The 22,316-nt window shown below is 35.4% G+C and overlaps 1 protein-coding gene across 1 annotated transcript in view; it reads right to left on the bottom strand.

The window, feature by feature from the left end:
- The window catches only part of LOC131153088 (porphobilinogen deaminase, chloroplastic), a 32,276-nt gene extending 10,230 nt beyond the window's left edge, over positions 1–22,046 (bottom strand). The window contains exons 1-3 of the mRNA XM_058105129.1: positions 21,552–22,046; positions 10,300–10,705; positions 9,173–9,379 (exon numbers count right to left, since the gene is read on the bottom strand). Of these exons, the coding sequence (XP_057961112.1) occupies positions 9,173–9,379; positions 10,300–10,705; positions 21,552–21,763 (825 nt within the window). The 5' untranslated portion in view covers positions 21,764–22,046. The remainder of the gene's footprint in view (positions 1–9,172; positions 9,380–10,299; positions 10,706–21,551) is intronic.
- Between the last annotated feature and the right edge of the window lie 270 nt (positions 22,047–22,316).

Here is a 22,316-nt window from a genome sequence, read left to right as displayed (position 1 = left end):
TTCAAGTGTTAAAACATTCACACAAGTTATGTTGTTGCTGAAATTAAAAGGAAAATAAGGAGAAGAGAATAACACCACCACTTTTTACGAGGTTCGGCTTACCCCAGCTCGCCTTAGGTCAACCACCTAAGGAGTTAACTAAATCTTGTTCCTTCCAAATGGAACAAAAAACCTTACACAATTTACCCTCTTTTTCAGGAAGAGAAAAACCTCTCCAAGCACCAACCTGTGCTTGGTCCAACGATCCAATCAATGTTTGAAAAAAAAATGATGACTTAATTTTGAATTTCAAAATTTTTCATTACCCAAAGAGGTATTTATATGTTTTTTCAAAGATCAATGTCTCCATCAAGTTAGGTAATATTTGAAAAAAAATTGTTGACTTAATTTTAAAATTCAAAATTTTTCATTATATAAGGAGGTATTTATATGCTTTTTCAAAAATCAATATCACCATCAAGTTAGGTAATATTTGAAAAACAATTATTAACTTAATTTTAAAATTCAAAATTTTCATTACCCAAGGAGGTATTTATATGTTTTTTCAAAGATCAATATCTCCATCAAGTTAAGTAATATTTGAAAAAAAAAAAATTTGTTGACTTAATTTTAAAATTCAAAATTTTACATTACCCAATGAGGTATTTATATGTTTTTTCAAATATCAATATCCCCATCAAGTTAGGTAATATTTGAAAAAGAATTGTTGACTTAATTTTAAAATTCAAAATTTTAAAAAAGAACTTCCCATTTGAGATCTTAAATCTACTCCGCGTGACAGTCGTCTGCCACAACATGGCAGTCGTCTTCCATGGTTAAATCTGAAACTCAGAATACTGGCAGTCATCTGCCAGAATATAGGCAGTCGTCTGTCATGGTTAAATTTTAAATCCAGAACACTGGCAGTCGTCTGCCAGGACTCTGTCTTCAGTTTAAAACACTCAAATTTTTCCAGTCGTCTGTCCATAGACAGACAATCGTCTGTCAGGTGTCTAGCTTCTTTTTATTTTTGAAAACTTTCCTTCCTTTAAGACCTTTGTTGCTTTGATTTTAAAAATATATTTTAAGCTCTTTTAACAAAGTGTTTCTTAGTTTCTTTTGATTTATGCGAGTTTCACATATCTAAACGGCATTTGGTTTAGAAGTACTTACAACAGTCCTTCTAATTATAATCTCCTTAAATCAGTAGGTCCTTCAGCCTTCTTCAGCCTCTTGAGGTTCACTTTTGACTTTGGGTTTGCTTGTCCTTAACTTCTTCATTTGTCGTCAATTGCCTTTGATATTCTGAGGACCTTCCACTAGATTAGCATTGAGCTTTTAATTTATCAACCTTGAGAGTCCTTTTACCTAAAAACACATTACTCAACATCACATGTTAAAGCATCCTTCATTTTGTTATCATCAAAACAAGATTAAAAAGCCTAGTTAGGCTTTTTCAAGAGAAGTTAAAAATGAAGAAAAAGATGATTTGTTCAAAAAGGAGGATGAGATAGAAATCAAAGAGGAAAATGAAATAAACAAAGAAAAGTCAAAAGATGAACTCATAGAAAATATGGAATTACCAAAAGAATGGAAATATAAGAAATATCATCCTCAAGAACAAATTATAGGTGAACCATCTAAAGGTGTGACCACTAGATCTTCACTAAAGAACCTTTGCAATCATTATGCATTCCTATCCCAAAATGAACCTAAAGATATTGAAGAAGCCCTTAAAGATGAATCTTGGATAGTTGCAATGCAAGAAGAATTAAACCAATTTGAAAGAAGTCAAGTATGGAAATTACTACCCAAACCGGAAAATCATTCGATCATAGGAACTAAATGGATATTTAGGAATAAAAAGGATGAAAATGGTATAATCACTAGAAACAAAGCTAGACTTGTAGCAAAGGGGTACAATCAAGAAAAAGGAATAAATTATGATGAAACCTTTGCCCCCGTAACTAGAATGGAAGCTATTAGAATGTTGTTAGCTTATGCTTCCTATAAAGAATTTAGGTTATATCAAATGGATGTCAAAAGTGCATTTTTGAATGGGTATATTAATGAAAAGGTATATGTTGAACAACCCCCTGGTTTTGAGGATATTGAAAATCCTAACCATGTATTTAGACTAAGGCTTGGTATGGACTAAAACAGGCCCCTAGGGCTTGGTATGAAAGACTTAGTGAATTTCTAATTGAGAAAGGATTTTTTAAAAGGAAAAATTGATAGCACCTTGTTCATTAAAAAAAAGGAAAATAATATACTTTTAGTTCAAATCTACGTAGATGAAATAATATTTGGTGCTACAAATGAACATCTATGTAAAGAATTTGCAAAATGTATGCAAGAAGAATTTGAAATGAGCATGATGGGGGAATTAAACTATTTTCTTGGACTACAAATTAAACAAGCAAAAAATGGGACTTTTATAAGTCAAACAAAATACATAAAAGATATGATACAAAAATTTGGTATGGAAAATAGTAAACCCATAGACACACCTATGAGTACGTCCATCAGCCTAGACAAAGATGAAAAGGGAAAATCCATAGACACAAAGCACTATAGAGGCATAATTGGAAGTCTATTATATCTAACGGCCAGTAGACCTGATATAATGTTTAGTGTGTGTATGTATGCACGTTTTCAATCAGCACCTAAGGAATCATACCAAATTGTTGTTAAAAGAATCCTAAGATACTTAGTAGGCACAATGGACTTAGGACTATGGTATCCTAAAGACACCAATTTTGAAATGATCAGTTATTTAGATGCGAACTATGTCGGTTGTAAGATAGATAGAAAAAGCACAAGTGGCACATGCCACTTCTTAGGAAGATCTTTAGTTTCTTGGTCTTCTAAGAAACAAAATTTCGTGGCTTTGTCAACTGCTGAGGCCGAATATGTAGCAGCTAGTGGTTGTTGTGCAAAAACTCTTTACATGAAACAACAATAAAGAGATTTCAATTTAAACTACACAACTGTACCAATTAAGTGTGATAACACAAGTGCGATTAACATATCTAAAAATTCTATTTCACACTCAAGAACAAAGCACATTGACATAAGACACCACTTCCTAAGAGATCTGATTCAAAAAGAAGACAAATCTAGAATTCATCAGTACAAATGACCAATGGGCTAATATCTTTACTAAACCACTCTCAGAAGATAAATTTATAACCATAAGAAGAGAACTTAGTCTACTACATAGTAGAGAAGTAAACTAAAAGAACAAGGCTTAAAGAAAAATCCACAATCAATAAACAGTCTCTAGGGTCACCTAGGATTTGTCTCTTTTGAGTGATCAAAATTTATTTTAGCATGTACTTTGATGTGTTGTATAATGCAACACTTAGCTTGAATTGCTTTCTTTGTTTCTTGAAACATAGGCTCATGATAAATGAGATGCAGCATGCTACATGTGGATGTTTGAGATATGATGTTGAATCTTGGCATGAGTGAGAAGTATGTGGTCATATGTACATTTTAGTGTTTACCCTTTTTGATTGATGTCAAAAGGGGGAGTAGTATTTGAGCAAAAATACTATTTGAGCATATTGAGCGTTATTGAGCAATAAGCATGATCGGTCTTGAATCTACAGATTGTTAAAGTAATGCTTATTGTAAGAGGGAGTAGAATGATGCTACTTGTAAGGGGGAGATTTTTTTTAACACGTATTCATATTTTTTTTGCTTCTCATTTGTCATCATCAAAAATGGAGAGATTGTTAGCCTAACTAGGCTTTTCAATCTTGTTTTGATGACAACAAAATGAAAGATGCTTTAACATGTGGTGTTGAATAATGTGTTTTTAGGTAAAAGGATTCTCAAGGTTGATAAACTAAAAGCTCAATGCTAATCTAGTGGAAGCTCCTCAGAATATCAAAGGCAATGGACGATAAATGAAGAAGTTAAAAGCAAGCAAACCCAAAATCAAAAGTGAACCTCAAGAGGCTGAAGAAGGCTGAAGGACCTACTAATTTAAGGAGATCATAATTAGAAGGACTATTGTAAGTACTTCTAAACCAAATGCCATTTAGATATGTGAAACTCTAATAAATCAAAAGAAACTAATAAACACCTTGTTAAAAGAGCTTAAAATATATTCTTAAAATCAAAGCAACAAAGGTCTTAAAGGAAGGAAAGTTTTCAAAAATAAAAAGAAGTCAGACACCTGACAGACGAATGGCAAAATTTGAGTGTTTTACACTTAAGACAGTGTCCTGGTAGACGACTGTCAGTGTTCTGGATTTAAAATTTAACTATGACAGACGACTGCCTATATTTTGGCAGATGACTGTCAGCATTCTGAATTTCAGATTTAACCATGGCAAACAACTGCCACACGGAGCAGATTCAGATCTCAAACGGGAAGTTCTTTTTTAAAATTTTGAATTTTAAAATTAAGTCAATAATTCTTGATGGGAATATTGATCTTTGAAAAAGCATATAAATACCTCCTTGGGTAATGAAAAATTTTGAATTTTAAAATTAAGTCAACAATTCTTTTTCAAATATTATCTAACTTGATGGGGATATTGATCTTTGAAAAAACATATAAATACCTCCTTGGGTAATGAAAAATTTTGAATTTTAAAATTAAGTCAACAATCATCTTTCAAATATTACCTAACTTGATGCGGACATTGATCTTTGAAAAAACATATAAATAGCTCCTTGGGTAATGAAAAATTTTAAAATTCAAAATTAAGTCAACATTTTTTTTCAAATATTACCTAACTTGATGGGAACATTGATCTTTGAAAAAGCCTATAAATACCACCTTAGGTAATGAAAAATATACATAAGATAGAATACAAAAGAAGAGAGATTAATAAGTCTTTTGCTGAAACTTTTCTTGTGCTGAAATTCTCCTTGAGCTTCATGTGCCCACATCATTTTGTTGGAGAGAAAGAAATTCTCCTTGAGTTCAATTTACTCACATCTTTTGCTGGAGAGGAATTCTACCATTTGGTAGATTGAAAATATCAAAGCTCGGTTTCGAGTTGCAATTCAATTTTTTTTTTAAGAACCATCGGTGACTTCTAAAACTTTAGAGTTTCATATATTCTATTTTTCTTTGATTTTTAGAAATACAATTTAGATCTCAATTTGTACAACCTACTCTAAATTTTGAGAGTATTTTTTGTACGCAGATTTATTTTCCATCTTCTTATACTTTGAACGGTTCAAAGGATTGATTGGATCGTTGGACCAAGCACAGGCTGGTGCTTGGAGAGGTTTTTCTCTTCCTGAAAAAGAGGGTAAATTGTGTAAGGTTTTTTGTTCCACCCGGAAGGAACAAGATTTAGTTAACTCCTTAGGTAGTTGACCTAAGGTGAGAACGTAGGCTGGGGTAAGCCGAACCTCATAAAAAGTGGTGGTGTTATTCTCTTCTCCTTACTCTCCTTTTAATTTCAGTAACAATATAACTTGCGTGAATGTTTTAATACTTGAAATCATAAAGTAATACTTATTAGAATTTAAGTAAACCCAAAAAGGCCTAATTTGTTCTTGGACTTGCGGAAACCGAAAGGGAGTACGTTGGTTAATTGATCTCTTACGGAAACCAAAAGGAAGTACGTTGATTGGTTAACACCCAAAACTTGTTAGCTGAAGGTTTAATTAAGTTCTGATATTGAAAAGGTGTTTGGTTGTCATTGCAATATTCAAATTCATAAATCAACAAGAAGAATTGAACATTCATTTGCAGGACCTTTAAATATTGCGAATTGATTTCTTGTCTTGTAGTTGTTGTGTGTGAATGGTAAATTAATTGATTGTGTTTATTGATTGTGAATTGATTAAAAGGAAATAGGAGTCAAGTGTGTACTGCCTAATTAACGAAAATACGAGAAAACCTTAAGAGATTGTAAAAAGAGACGAGCTCATAAAGAGGATCAAAGAAATTTTTAATAAACCCAATTCACCCTCCCCCCCCCCCCCCCCTCCTCTTAGAACTACACCTTAGGTTTCACTAACCATCTTTCATTAATAGATTCAACCAAATCTGCTCAAATTAACCAACAATATCTAGATGTATGTGCAGTTTATCGAAGAGCCCCTTAGCAAGAGTGCTCTTCAATCACATTGATGTATTCTGCATGCAGCCTCCCAGTGCACTTGTTTTGGTTTTTTCATAAACTGACTCAGTACTCTAGCAGCATAGGAAATATCATTTGAGTAGGTCAAATCAATAAGCCAGCCAATCAGAGACATCAATGTCGATGTTTATCATCAAAATTCTTCCTATTTTCAATTGAATGTTTTATACAAGGACCCATAGGAATATTAGCAAGTTTGCCTCAAAGCAAGCCTCTCCCTCTCAATAAATCCCAAAAAAACTTCTATTGAAATACACTTGCACCTTTTTTACTCCTGAGAACTTAACGGCCAAGAAAATATCATCGAGCACCCAAATCCTTCATCTAGACATGTTCATTCAAATATAATTTCACTCCTTCAATGCCAACCATATCATCACTAGTGACAATAATGGCATCAACATACACAACCAAACCAACAAAATATTCTTTCCTCTTAAAAAACACTAAACAGTCTGAATAACACTATTAAAACACATACTTGACAACAATAGTACTGAGTACTGACTTTGTGAAAGTAAAACCAAACATGAGGTCTCACTGGTTCAATCCATAAATTGTCATTTGAAGGTCGACAAACCTTTCTTGAACTCTCCCCCCGAGCAACATACCCACAAGAGGCTGCTCCATATATACCTCCTTCAATAAATCACGGCATGAAAGGGCATCGCATAGGCTAATCAAGATTTATAGAGAAATAAAAATAAGAACCAAACAGATTTTAGGCAAGCAGTGGAGGATTAAGTCTCAAAATAGTCAATACCATAAGTTCTTGTGTGCCCTTTGGCAATATGATATTTGACGGCATACACCCAATGACACCACCAATTCCTTGCCACAAGGAAGATCAGTTAATTCCAAGTCCTACAACTTAGCAAAGGGTCCATATTGCATCATTAGCTTGTTTCCAGCCAGGACAAGCTAATGCCTCAACATAAGTAGAAGGAATAGGCATTGATAACCATGACAGCGCAAATGAAGGAACCTCAAGTAGTAAGCGGTAAACAGAAAGGAAATTGGAAATAGACTAAGCAACACAAAATTTAGGAGTTCAAGAATGAGTACCCTTCTGAAGAGCCACTAGAATGTCCAAATTGGAATAAGGAAGACCCCTGGACAAATGATCAGATGGAGGAGAAAGTGGTGGATGTAAAGAAGATAGAGGAGCAATTGCAGGCTCTCCTCTCCACCACTCATATACCATCCATGACCTTTCTAGAGTTGTAGTAGTCATTAGCTTAAGGATAATTTATAGAGGTATCAACGCACATAAAAAACAAAAAAAAAACAAAACAAAACAAATAAAAAAATAAAAAATAAAAAAAAAAGTCTAACAAAAATGAGGAACTAGGGATAGAAATATGAGTATCATGAAGACATGAACCAAATCATCCTGAACACAACCCTCATTAGAAAATTACAGTACTCGTCCAAAGAAGGTGAAATTAGCACTAACGCGTTATTTTCGAATTAAGTGGATTAAAACACCCATAACCTTCTTGGATTCTAGAATACCCAACAAAAACACACTTAATAGCCTTAGGAAACAATTTGTCAAGACCGGAGTCAAAACATGCACAAAACATGTACTGCCAAACACTCTTCGAGGCACTAGAAATAATGGACTTTGCAGAAAGACCAGAGGAAGAGGAGTTATATTGTGAACCTCCTATTGAAAAAAATAATAATTAAAAAAAAAAAAAAAGCCAAAAAACAGGAAGCAAGGACTGGATAACCCCCAAAAGCACTTAGATAAATGTGTGTGCAATAAATAGGAATGAAAAACTTCAATTAAATGCATATTCTTGTTCTTGGGCTCTAATGCACCATGTCTTAAGGAGTAAAAACACAAGAAGTTTGATTCAGAATACCACGATCAACACAAAAAGAATGAAAATTTTAGTATCTCTAAAGCATTATTACAATGAAAATTTTCCATATCAATACCAAATTGAGTTCTTACTTCATTATAAAATTGTTAAAAATTCTTATCTATATTTAAATAAAGACAACGATGTCATTCTCAAATAATCATCAAGAAGAGTATAAAGTATCAAAAACTAATTCGGATTTTGACAAGACCAAGACCCCAAATATCAGAATGAACTAACCCCAAATATCAGAATGAACCAAGGCAAATAAAGGCATGGTTGCAGCCGTACAACTCAGATCAAGAGGAGAAAAAGTGCACCATTCACGCAAGGAAGATGAGCCTCTCAGTGGCCAATTAAATCAACCAGGAAAAGAGAATTCTGAATATAATCTCTCTCTAGAGTTGCTCTAATACCATGTAACTAAACCAGAATAATCCATTCAGTACCCTAAAATGAATATATCTGAAAGAAGAAGAAAATAGAATAAAGCATAAGAAAAATAGTAGAGAGAGAGAGAGAGAGAGAGAGAGAGAGAGAGAGAGAGAGAAAGAGAGGCTTATAGTTCCAGATTATTTATCATCTATTATTAACGAAGGGCAAAACAAGACTAAAATATCCTCCAGAACCCAGATATTACAATATCCAAACACTCTCCATATAATCTTCAACAAAGGTAACAGGGGCCACTGACCATTGAATGTGAGGGATGCTTTATTCAATTTAATTAACATTTGGCCATGTTTTTGTCAGTTTCTACTGTAATGTGAATGACAGTGTTGTAGTACTTGCCCATGATAATGTGGATGATAGTACTGTAGTAGTTGCCCATGATTTCCTTGATGGAGCTACTGTATTTGATTGAAAATGACGCTATGGGGTGTACTCACTATACACAGTTTCTCAATAACACTTTGATCAACAGGATCAGTTTTAGCCCAATGGTAGGCACCCAACCAAGCCTTGTTATTCCCACAAGGTTCTGGGATCAACTCACTGTCTACAGTACTTCGCTCCTTCATAACAAAAATTAGAAGGAAAACAAAAAAATTATCAAGGTCACAGGCTGATGTAATTCCCAGGAGTTCTAGCATTTCCATCGACCCACAGGTGGATTAGACAATAGAGTCACATGATAAATAATTTCGTAACCAAATACATATTCAATGTGATGGTCTACATATCATCCAAGAGAGTAAAGCATACCATCTTATCATCATTGCTTCGACAGGCAATTCCAATTGCCCCTTGCGCAACAGCTGGGAGCATTTCATCTATTGCAAGAATAGAAGTTACATTTTCCGTCATCTGCAGGCGTTTCAGACCAGCCAATGCCAATAAAGTTGCTTGGACCACACCTTCATTGAGTTTTCGCAACCGTGTTTGAACATTTCCCCGGAAGTTCTCCAGTACCTGCAAAGTGAAATCAACCAAATGGAGGAACAACAAGCAACAGCAAGACATTGCTCCCTAAACATCAGACCATCACTAGAATGAGCAACGCCACATGGAACTCATCCATTAAGAGGGAAGGAAGGACACGCAAAATGAAACCAAAGAATATATTAGCGGTTTTGGAGAAGTTCGCTTTCAAGTAAATGCTGAAATATTCTTCATGATTAAAATATCAAGAACAAACCTCTTTTGGGCAGAAAAAATTCTTCTATTCAAACATGTAAAAGACAAAAGAACAGGGGGAGGGGGGGGGGATTGACATGCAACTTATGCATAGCATCAAGATGTAAAGCACAGTTGCTTCCATGCATAAAAGCTCTTGTGCAACCTTTTGACGCTTATGAAGAAGCATAGAGGAAAAAACTTTGACACACTACACAAGAAAGCAAAGAGTGAAGTCAATAAGCACTGAAGATAGAATCTCCAACAAAAGCTTTGAGACACTATCCATCAGGAAACAAAGAGCAACTGAACAAGCATTAAAAGTAGAATTCAGGACAGTCTCTTCAAAATATTGATTTGTCAACAATAATGCATGCGAGTGTATAATGTCTCCATATGCTTCAATGAAGCCCCAAATTTAATTACTAATTATCCTCCTGATTTTCAAGCAGTAATGACTTAAGCCTTCCATGATTAGAATCAGCAACATATTTCACATTGAAATCGCATTTGCACAAGATAAATGAAGAGAGTTGGAGAGAAATGGAGGAAAAACTAATTAAAGGACTGCTCCTGTTGCATTTTAGAAGGACTACTCTTGTTGCATTTGAAAAATAATTTCTTTATCTTAAGTAAACCAATCCTCATGCTACAGACATGCTAGCAACCAAAAGATTATAAGATTCAAAAGACAAGAAGCAGATATGATTTCTTACATTGAGTGTTGGATATCTGTTAAGAATTTGTGACTTCCTTCTAAGTGAAGCCGTTCCAACAATACTCCCAGCTGGGAGCTCTGATAAAGAGGCTGCATTCAAGGAAATAAATGCATCTTGGACATCCTCACGCTGAAGGTTGCAAGGTAAAACTATCCCATCAGGTAGATAAGTAGGAACATCCTTCATTGAGTGGACAGCGATGTCTATTTCACTATTTAATAGTGCCTCATCTATTTCTTTCGTAAACAAGCCCTTCCCACCAATGTCAGCAAGTGGCTGGGTCAATATTTTATCACCTGTAGTCTTTATCACAACAATTTGAATGGCCCCTTCTTCAGCCAACTCCGTATGTGTTGCCATGAGTTTGTCACGTGTCTCATATGCTTGTGCTAGTGCAAGTGGACTGTCCTACAAATGCAAAGGATATGCATAATCCAACAAAAAGATAAGGAATCCAAAACATCTTGAAGAAGCGTTCAACAAATTTATATGCAGATTTATATGCAACTACAGTACTTAGACTCAGATATGGCCTATGGGTGCCAGGCACGGCCATGTCGATTTCCAGATGTTTTTACTTATTTCTAATGTGTCCTACTTGAATACCTGTTTTCCCATCAACTATTAGATATGGATACTCAATGGTGAAATGAAAAGTCCAATAGAAGAAATCTGTACAGTACGCTTCATCACACACACACACACACACAGAGAACACGCTACTCTCATACATATGGCATGTTTTCTCTCATTCCATTCTTCTGAAAAATAAAAAATAAAATAAAAATAAAAATAAAAACTTGATAGGAACTTTTTATTTTTTTAATAATATCTACACAACAAAAAACAGAATTAAAATGCAATATAACTATGTCCGTGTAATTACAAGTCCATTTAAGAAACAATGTCGTCTTTTATTTAGTATAATTCATTCTTGCACATACCATTGCGGGATGGAGGTATCAATAACAATGCTGCATTTCACACACATTTGATGTTCTTATATTAGACATCAAAAATCATTCAGGGTCCTTAGTAAGTGTAGAAATATCATCTATGATGGAAAAAGTAAATTATATCTGTTGAAGAATAAAGAATTCATCAAATAATCAGGGCTCTGGAGTATATTTCTCTTAGCCTTGTTCCAAGTTTATCTTATAAATAAATCAAATCAGGAATTCAGCAGCCATCATGGTCCGCCCCTTTCCCGGACCCCGCATACGCGGGAGCTTTGTGCACCAGGCTGCCCTTTTTTTTTAAGGAATTCAGCAGCCTCCCTCTACTGATAGATTCTTCTTCTCTGTTTCTTTAGAGATCTATTTATATCAGGTCAGAGTCTGGAGGATTCTGGATTTATTACCATATTTACCCGTAATTAACCAATGTATATTAGTTATGGAATTGATACAAGTAATATGTCAAACATGTGGGCATAGAAACTGTCATAAAGAAACATATAAGAGAAACCAGTATGCTTTAGGTTCATTATTTCACATACAATAGCAAACCACAACCACATTGATTTTCTTCTTAAAATGTTTCCGCAGCTTGGAAGAAGAGTATGGGGTAGCAAGCAGTAGGTAGATGACCCCAATCCAAGTCACATAATTTAAAACCATCCATTTTGACAATCCTTTACTATGAGAAGGATCTAACAATTTTGAGCAATGGGGCCTACAAATTTAGGAATAGGGAGATAGTCGTTTCAAGTAAAACATCAGTTTTTGTCCTTGCCTTGTAATGAGAGAGAAAGATATGGATGCTGTTTACAAGGTAGTTCCTCTTTTCAAAACATATGCACCTAGAATTTTGTTGAATTTGATAAGGCTACCTTGGTTTCTGACAATGACCATTTGTAAAACAGCTTCTAAAAAATTTTGCAATGTGCCTTTTAAGATCTTAACCAGTACGGTTTTATTTTTCAGTCTTCCTCTGTGCTTGTCTTTATGTGAGACAGTTGAAATTTGACTACTTGCTTTCAAATTCAGACGTATTATGAATGCAAATGGTGGAACTTGATACAAAAGGAGACGAACAAAAAGAGGCAGAACCAAATGCCAACCGATTTGCGTGCGCTTATGTATGCTTCTATTCATAAGAATTCCGCTAATCAAAAAAATACAATAACAATAATGATGATGACTGCATGACCAACTACGCTTTTATCTCAACTAGCTGAGGCTGGCTAAAATGAATCCTTTTTCTCCATTCAGCTCAATCTAAGGCTGTCAATTCTATTGGTTAGGTTTTTCTCTTATCTTAATAGCACCACCACATTTACAGCACCCTTATTACTCACTTATGAATATGTTATTCCTCTCCACACGTCCAAGCCATCTATACCTGGTTTCTTTCAACATCCCCTTTTTGGATACACCTTTTTTATATCAAAAGAAAAAGTATCAAGAGACAGAAACTAAAGGAGGTCAAGAGGTCCTCAACGCTCCAGAAGCAAAAAGAAAAACCAAGAAACTACAACAGCTTATTCAGTAAAACCCTTTTTCAAACCTTTCTCATCATAATTTATGGGACACCATGAATTGTCCAACTCCCTCTATCCTTCTTATTACTCTTGCCACAATCCAATTAACTTCCTAGCCTCCAAAAGCAATCAATCCCAAACCCATCTTATCCAGAAGATCTTAAGCTTCACTATCCTTGTGATATAACCTCTTAATAACCCAAATCTTAGCAGAATTAGAGTGTAGCTCTAATGAAGCTGGAATTGGTAAAAAAACTATCCCTTAAGCCTTCTTCTGCTCCCTTATAACCTGTTCACCATCTGTACCCAATTAAAGCTTCATCGTTAAAAACAAGAATCCTGTCCAAGTCAAGACACATGTGAGAAACGTTGCCCAGAGAATCCATATTCTGGTATGCACTCTTGATCATTCACTTTTTATTTTCTTTTTTTATCACAAAGGTATAACAATCATATTATGAAGTGTTCCTTTCATTCAACGATATAGTACTTCTCCAATTTAACCTAACCCATTCTGTATGGAATGTCCTTGATTTTTCTCCTATAACTAATAGTATGGAGTCAAATTTTGATTGCACAATAGGTTGTACTTTAAATATCTCCTTTCACTTTTATACACAGTAAAGACCAGCATTTCTATCAATTTTTAGTCATTTTCTTATTCTTAAGTCTTTACTACCAAGGCAGTCAACCATTTTATCCAAATATCTCCTAAGCATCACTAGGTTTCCATATCAGTATCATTTGATACCTATAATGTACCATTTTTCATCTATCTTAAAGCCACTCTAATTTTCCATGCTCTTTTTTCAAAAAATAAATATGGTTTCAAACTTAGGGAAATTTATTCAGCTATAAATTTAAGTTTCTAGGTTATAAAAATGATCCTTCTACCTTTCTTCAATGTCATCTTACTTGCTTAACACACTGATTTTCACTTTCGATACATTTTGCATTTATCTGAACTTTATTCCTCTTTTCTCTTCTTTCCACAAGTTCAATTGCATCTCTTCTTCCCACAACTACGTATATCTTGTGCACCTACATGAACTTAAAAATTGTTTTTTTATCACAAGTTAATAAATAAGTTGTTGACATATCTGACCAACCATTTTCTCATTTTTTTAAATTTATGCTTTTTCAAAGCATTCTTCACTCCAACAAATTTTCCATGTTTTATTTTTGGATAAAAAAAAAATATTTTAACTGAGAATTTTATGATATTCTCTTTCAATAATAACTACTTTACATTCCTCCTCATTCCACCAACCTTTTTTTAGGATGTACTGAAATTCCCTTGGATTCCCCAACAAGCTCTTTCATGGCATTCTTAAAAGAATTAAAAATATTGCAAAGAAAACATAGAAGTATGATGGGGAGAATAAAACATCATCCTAAAAAGAAGCAAGGACCGGATACAAAGAGAAGAAACAAAAGGGTGGTTCTAGTATCTATTTCTATTTGAATTTAATGGGAGGGCAAGTTTGGTGTTCTAAATTACATGGAGGGGCATCTTTGAAAGTAAAAAATATAAGACCTTCACATGATTGTGCAATGGCAAGTTACGAAAAATGGGAACAAATTTGGCGAAACACTGACAGCTGTTGTTTCCCAAAAAGAAGCAGGTCTCCATGGTTTCCAAAAATAACACCAGCGCTGGCATTCAAATATAATGACATTATGCCTCCTCTATTAGTTGACCCCTTATGACAGTGGGATATGTTTGTGTTAAGAATGAATTTGGCCCCCTAAATAATAAGTGGAAAAATTCTTACCTGCGGAAAAAGCTCACATGCCACTCCTAAATGAGTTTCAATGTAAACAACACACTGGCTAATGCACAGCTAGCTAAGAAGATACATACCTGGGTGGAAAGGTGAGTATTTGCTGCTATATTTATTTCTCCAAATCCTTTCACATTTTCGATACCAATTCTAATGAAGTGTAGCACACCAGTAGACTTTTGTATTTATAAGAGATGACAATCTAATGAGAGGGGGCATTAAAAATGTCTCAGTAGGTCACTACTATTCTTTAAAAATTAAAGGAGGTCAACATCTTTTTAGCAAACCCCAAGGAAAGGCAGTGCATCTTGCAAAAATTTAAAACCACATGTGTTGTGGGATTTGATTGCAGTACAGTGTTTTAAAGATCAGAAGGATAAATTAAGGTGCTCAATAGGCTTTCAAAGTTCATTGACCTTCTTCATTTCTAAGTTAATTCCTAAATCCAAGACTTCCAAATAGAATATCTTTCCACATATTGGAGTCAAAATGGTTTTTTGCTTATTTTTCTAAAAATAACAACATGGCAATTCTATTCAATTAAATAGGATTCCTATGAATTTAGATTATGATTATTGAACGTAGCGGGTCATAACTCCCACTCTTTCATTTTTATTACATAAAAGTGATCATCCAAAGTATACATTAACGAAGCTCTTGCCATTCAAATTAAATAAGTTAAAGGTGTTGGTCCATTCTAGAGTTCATATCATTTGGCACATTAAATTTAGGGATGGCAGCTATTATTAACCCTAGTGTGTTTGGAAAGGATTAGAGTGGAATCTTAAACTTTAACTCTCAATCTATGAAATAATAATAAAAATTTTTTGTAAAGAATAAGATTTCTACATAAATATTTTCCAAAAATTTCCTTTTTCAAGGGATTTGACAAAGTAAGTAAAAATAAATTTTAATTATTTTTTGGTGCACCCCCAAGGGCCAGATCCAAAGTAGGTTATGAATTTTGCACAGTTTTTATTCTTGCAATTCCTTCTAATCTCATCAAACACATCTTCTACTCCTTTTTTTCTTTATGCTGTGTTTTGGGAGCATCAATTTTCAAACTGTTGAGATTTTGATTAAATGAATAACCTAACTTGATAGGCCTCTCTGTCTATTTATAATTCAAATCAAATACATTCTAATGAGCATAATACCCTTACTAACTCTCACTAATTAACATACTAACACACTTAATAATATTACTAAAAGACTAAAATAAACTTTAACACCCCCTCAAGCTGGAGCATAAATATCATATGCTCCTAGGTTGTTACAAATAAATTTACCACAAGCACTCCCCAAATCTTTGTTTAACAAATCAGTGAGCTGCATATCGGACTTGACATAAGTGATAGTAATGAGCTTCTGCACAAGTTTCTCCTGAACAAAATGGCAACCAACTTCAATGTGTTTCATTTCCTCGGGAAAGACTAGGCTGAAGGCAATATGAAGAGCAGCTTGATTATCACACATCAACCCTGAAAGTTAAGTGGAAAACCCAATTCTTCCAACATGTTTTTCAACCAAACAAGTTCACAAATGGTGTGAGTCATAGCTTTATACTCTAATTAAGCACTTGACCCAGCCACCACAGTTTGTTTCTTACTCTTCCAAGAAACCAAATTACCACCAACCAATATATGTTACCTAGTAGTGAATATTCGGTCGGAAGGCAACCCAACCCAATCCGCATCTATATATCCCTGAATTTAAGTGTGATCTCGATCTCAATATAAAAGACTTCCCCCAAGTGCACCTTTGAGATATCTCAAGATGCAAATTACTGCATCCCAATGACTTGTCCTCGTAGGATCCAGAAATTGGCTCACAACACTTGTCACAAAAGATATGTCCAACCGAGTGACTATGAGATAATTCAACTTTCCAACAAGTCCTCGGTATCATCCACAATTAGGCAACAAATTACCCATATCTGACATTAACTTGATGCTTGGATCTATGATCGTATCAACTTACTTGGATCTCAATAATCCAATTTCAACCAACAAATCAAGGACATTCTTCCTCTATGACAAAACAGTTGCCATACAAGATCTTAATACTTATGTACCCAGGAAGTATTTCAATGGTCCCAAATCTTTGATTTGAAACTTAGTTTGTAGAAAAAGTTTGAGACTCTAAATACCTTTATCATCATCACCTGTAATAACAATATCATCCACATACACAATACGAAGGATCCTACCCGATAAAGTATGACAATAAAACACAAAGTGATCCACTGCACACCATCGAAAACCAAACTCAAGTACTACAGTAACGAATCGACCAAGCCATGCTCTAGGAGTTTTTTTAAACCATATGGTGTCTTATTGAACCAACACAATAATCCTGATTCCTCCTAAGTAACAAACCCAAGTGGTTGCTCCATACAGACCTCCTCCTCAAAATCACCATGCAAGAAGGCATTCTTCACATCTAGCTAATGCAAAGGCCAATGACAAGTGGTAGCCAAGGAGATGAACAAACGTATAGATGTAAGTTTGGCAACAGGAGAAAAAGCATCAGAATAACCCAAACCATACACTTGATTATACCCCTTAGCAACAAGACATGCGTTCAAACAACCACAAAACCATCAGGGTTGACTTTCACAATGTATACCCAGCGACAACCAACCACAGATTTGTCAAGAGAAAGAGATACCAAGTCCCAAGTACCACTGTTCTGCAAAGCATTCATCTCTTCAACCATGGCATTTCTCCACCCAGAGTGAGCTAAGGCTTCCAAAACATATTTAGGAAGGGCAGTAGATGATAAAGCAGTAACAAGACAATAATAGGAATTTGATAAGAAATCATAGAAAACATAGTTGGAAATGGAATTTTGGGTACATGTGTGTTTACCTTTCCAGACAACAATGGCAAGATCAACATCATGGGAAATATTATCATCAGACAAGGATATCAAAGGCACGGTAGTAGAAGCTAGAGGGAACTCTCTTCCTTGGAGTCACCGCCATGAATTCACCTACAAATTAGGACGATCGAGACCATAAGAAGGACTCAAACTACATGGAGATATAGGTTGTTGATTGGGCAAGAACAACAAACTAGAATTTGGAAGATTAGGCAAAGAAAGAGACTCATTGAGATCAGAAGCACTCAGGAACTAGGTGTAGTAAGGTGTAGACTCAAAGAAGGAAACATCTGCAGAAACAAAGAAGCAATGCAATGTAGAACTAGAACAATGATATCCCTTTTGAGTATACGAGTAGCTCAGAAACACACTTTTTATAGCACAAGGATCCAACTTATCCACCCCACGATCACTCCAAACACTTTAGTACATGCATTTGAGAAAGTAAGGTATGAGCAATTTCAAGGATATGTCTATTTTTCCTCTTTGCAAATCCATTTTGTTGAGTATGAGCACAGGATGATTGATGAACAATACCAAACTGAGTCATATAAGTAGTGAATTTATAAGTAGTGAATTGTGTACTGAAATATTCTATAGCATTATCGCTTCGAAGTATTCGAATTGGCAAACCAAATTAAGTCTTTATTTCGAAAAAAAAAACGCCACAAAACATATAAAATTACTCAAATCCATTTTTATTAAATATGGCCAAGTCATCCTTGAATAATCATTCCCAAAGGTAAGTACCGGAAACCCAACTTGGACACAACTCTAGTAAGACCCCAAACATCAACATGAACTAATATGAAAGGGCTTACAACCCATTTATTGACTCAAGAAGCAAAAGGGACATGATGATGCTTTCCCAACTGACAAGATTCACAATCAAGACTAGACACAAAGATCAAATCAGGAACTAGATGTTTCAACTTTTCCAATTAAGGATGACCAATGCAACAATGAATTTGGAGAGGTGTGGCAGCAGCAACACAGACGGTAGAAGGAGATAGCGGCTCAAAGCGATATAGTCCACCAACTTCACACCCTCTGCCAATCATCTTCCTCGTCTTCAAATCCTAAATAACCACATAATTATGGAAGAATGTTACTGAACAATTCATAGATTTAGTAATCTTGCTAATAGACATGATATTGAAAGGAAACTTGGGAATATACAAAGCCGAAAGAAGAGAAATAGAAGTGGGATTTACAGTCCCAATTCCCCTGACGACAATGGTGGATCCATCAACAAGAGTAACACAAGGTAATTTGCAGGATATTGAAGAGTAGAGCGAAGATTAGGCATATCAGTGGCAGTAGAGTCTATAACCCAAGGACTAGGATGAGAAGTATTGGATGACAAGCATGCTATGGTATTACCTATTTGGGAAAGAGATGCAATGGGAAGAGAAGCTTGTTGTGACGCTTGATACTACTGGAACTTGGAACACTCTTCATCTAACACAAATACAATACATGGCCCCCCACTTGACCCAAAAGGTGTGGAGTCAATGGTAGCTGCATTGGCTGCCCCCAAAGGTATGGAGTCGATGGTAGTTGCATTAGCAACACATGAGGATCTACCATGGAGATCCCAACACTGCTTAATAGTATGATTACCTTGTCCACAATGAGTGCCTTGGCAAGGATGCTTCTACCTTATCCATCTCTACAACCACGATCGCTCAAACCTCCTCAATAACTTCTATGTTTATTTGGTAGGGAACTAGAATCACCCTATGGCAAAGGCTGTCCTCTCAGAGCCAGAGACAAGAGCAAGAGAATATGTGCTAAAGGAAGCACAAAGGACGCAACAATAAACATCAGCAAATGATGCAACTCTGCACGACTAAGTATCTAGGACAAAACTGCATCAAACTTGGGTCTCAAGCCTCCTAAAACCCAAAGAACTATCATCTGCTCCCTCTGCTTCTGCATCTCATGAACATTGGCAGTTATGGATTGCACACCGTTAATCTCCTCATGAATACATTTCATTTCTCCATAATAATTTGCAATGCTTATGTCTCCTTGTTGTAACCGAAAGTACTTCTAGGATAAATCTATAATGTTACTAGAGGATAGAAGCTTTGCATAATCCCAAATATCCTTGCATGTATCTAGATGCATGCACATCCATTCAATCTGGGGCTCCATTGAATACTACAAGAGGGAAACAATTAAGGCATCTTCTTGAATCCACACTTTTTTCTCTTGTCATCAAAAGGATCAAATTGGAGCAAGTGGTCAAATTTTCCTAATCTTGCTAAATAAGCTCGAACAACATTAGACCATTGAACATAATTCTTTATCCAACTTTTGAGTTGTTATCTATAACAGCGATGAAGGAAACATGTTTTTGGGATTCATAGGCTCCATCCCAACACTCACAAACCAGCAACCGCACCAATATCAAACAAGGAGAATAATCAAAACTAATTGGGACAACCACACACCATGTGAAGCACTAAAACAACCACGGACAAGGTGAACCACTTACCAACTGATATAGCACTGTCGCAGCCTCACAACTCAACTTACAAATGCTGCCACTGCTCCAAGAACTCACACAAGAGCCTTCAAGAACACCAAACAACAAACAACAGATTACCACGAGTGCATGGTCGAAAAAGGTTGGATATATGCCCAATAACTTGATAATATGGTTTAGGGAAGGAATCAAAACACGGCGGCAGAGGAAAAAATCAGAAAAAAGTGGTTGGAATCTCTCTCACATGCCGGCGCATGGGGTTAAGACAGCCAACAGTCTATCGGCATGCGGTGGTGGATAGGGCACTTTCCGGTGATGGGGTTTTGTAGGGTTTGGCTTCAAAGGGTTCTATTTTTGGCTATATGGTTGGTTTTGTGGTATGACAAAGAGTGGAGGTGGTCTGAGAAGGGCAGCGGCAGGAAGGTGTTCTCCGACAGCTAAGTGTGACAAGGTTTAGGTTGGATCACACTCTGATACCATGTTGAGATTTTGATTAAATGAATGACCTACTTGAATATAGGTCTCCCCCTCTATTTATAATAGAAATCAAATACATTCTAAGGACCATAAAATCCTTACTGACTCGCATGAATTAACATACTAACACACTTAATAATAATACTAAAAGACGAAAATAACATTTAACACAAACAATGAATTTGGATTTATTTTTTTATAACCAAAAGAAAATGATATATTATGGAAGAAAGAATGTACAAAAAGGAGAATGAGAGAACTTCCTATTCAGAAGTCAAAACAAACACAACAAAAAGTAGACAAAGAGAGGAAAAACATCAATCAAACCACCAAAGAAAACCAATCCCATTGAATGTGTTAGAGAAGCTCACTCACTTGAAGCACCCTGAACTAATACACCAAAACAAGGATAAACAGTGAATCTAATCCCAAAGGAAATGTTTTTAGCTTCTTCCCAAAAAAAAATAAGCAAATTATGCTCCAACAATAAACCCCACAACACTGCAAAAAATGCACACTTCCATAATACTACAGCATCCTTCTTCCCGTCAAGGCCACAAAAAGAGATGCCAAAAAATTGTCCCTCAAGTTCAGGCAAACCCAACTTTTTCCTAATAAACCAAAGGATTGTTCCATGTTCTCTAAGTGACAAGTGTTAACATCTTTATTATATGACATCTTCACCTTAATATTCCTATTTTGATGCTTTGATGTTTATGTTTAGATATGTAGACACCAAAAGCTTTGAACGGCTAAATTATTCAACATTTTTTTGAATATGTACATGACGTGTAGCCAGCATCTATGCTCTTTAACACTGTCCAAAACAAATGTAAAAGTGCATATTGTCTAAACAATGTTGAAATAATTGTAGGACTCGTAAAAGTTTTCAAACATGGCTAGAAGTTATTGAGCAATTGGGTTGCTACATTTTACTTTCCTCCGTATAGGAAGAAGAGAAAGTACCTTTTCAATTAGCTATCTTAGCTTACTTACCTTAATACTGACATCCTAAGAATGGAAGAAAGTGATTTATTCAAGCACCAATCACGTCAATCAGCAATCTAATTGGCAAAATTTCATAAATAAAACGAAGCCCATAAATTGAATCGCATCGAAAACATTGTACCTTCCTCGCGTGCCTATTCTAATAAGCGAAACTTTGGTCTGTTTTTGCTGCTGAACAGCCACAGAGGCCCTTGTCACCAGAGATTTTCTCCTGCGGCTAAGAGCAGGAGATTTCAGCTTCGGTAGAGAGAGCACAGGAGCTGAAACTGACCCAGGACACAGATTAGCCGGAGAAGGGCGCAAAGAAGCCTGGTTTAAAGGGAGAGTCTCCATAGCACGAGAGAGAGAGAGAGAGAGAGAGAGAGAGAGAGAGAGAGAGAGAGAGACTTTGAAGATGGGTTTTGCTGGTGTTAAGAGCGGTAGGTCAGCGGATGGATATGGAGATGATATCTTGTCGGCCAATTAGAAGCGAGAAAATGGTCCGCCTGTGAACTTGAAATTGCAATTGCAATTGCAGCGAGTAGCGACACCACCATGCGTGACAACTCCAATGCTGCCTCTGACGTAAATGGGCAACTGGGCGATTGGACCCAGATCTGTTTAGATTTTAGATCCGAAGAGATTTTATCTCCCTTGTTCGTTTTGCCACATTCTGAATTTTTAAAAATATTAAAAAAAAATTTGAATTTAATTTTATTAACATAGTAACATTTATTAGTCAACACTAAACAAAAAATTCATTTTATCTTTAAAAAAATAATATTTTTAATTATTTTCATTCAATTGTATTAAAAAAATAACATCAATTTAATAAACTAAATTGAGAAATCCATCAAATAAGTATAATAGCTTAAAAACTAAACCAATCTTACCAATTTTCTACATG

This window comes from Malania oleifera, chromosome 4 (genome assembly GCF_029873635.1).
Source record: "Malania oleifera isolate guangnan ecotype guangnan chromosome 4, ASM2987363v1, whole genome shotgun sequence".
NCBI lineage: Eukaryota > Viridiplantae > Streptophyta > Magnoliopsida > Santalales > Ximeniaceae > Malania > Malania oleifera.
The sequence above is the reverse complement of the archived record's forward strand: the minus strand, read 5'-3'. Positions and strand labels throughout refer to the sequence as shown.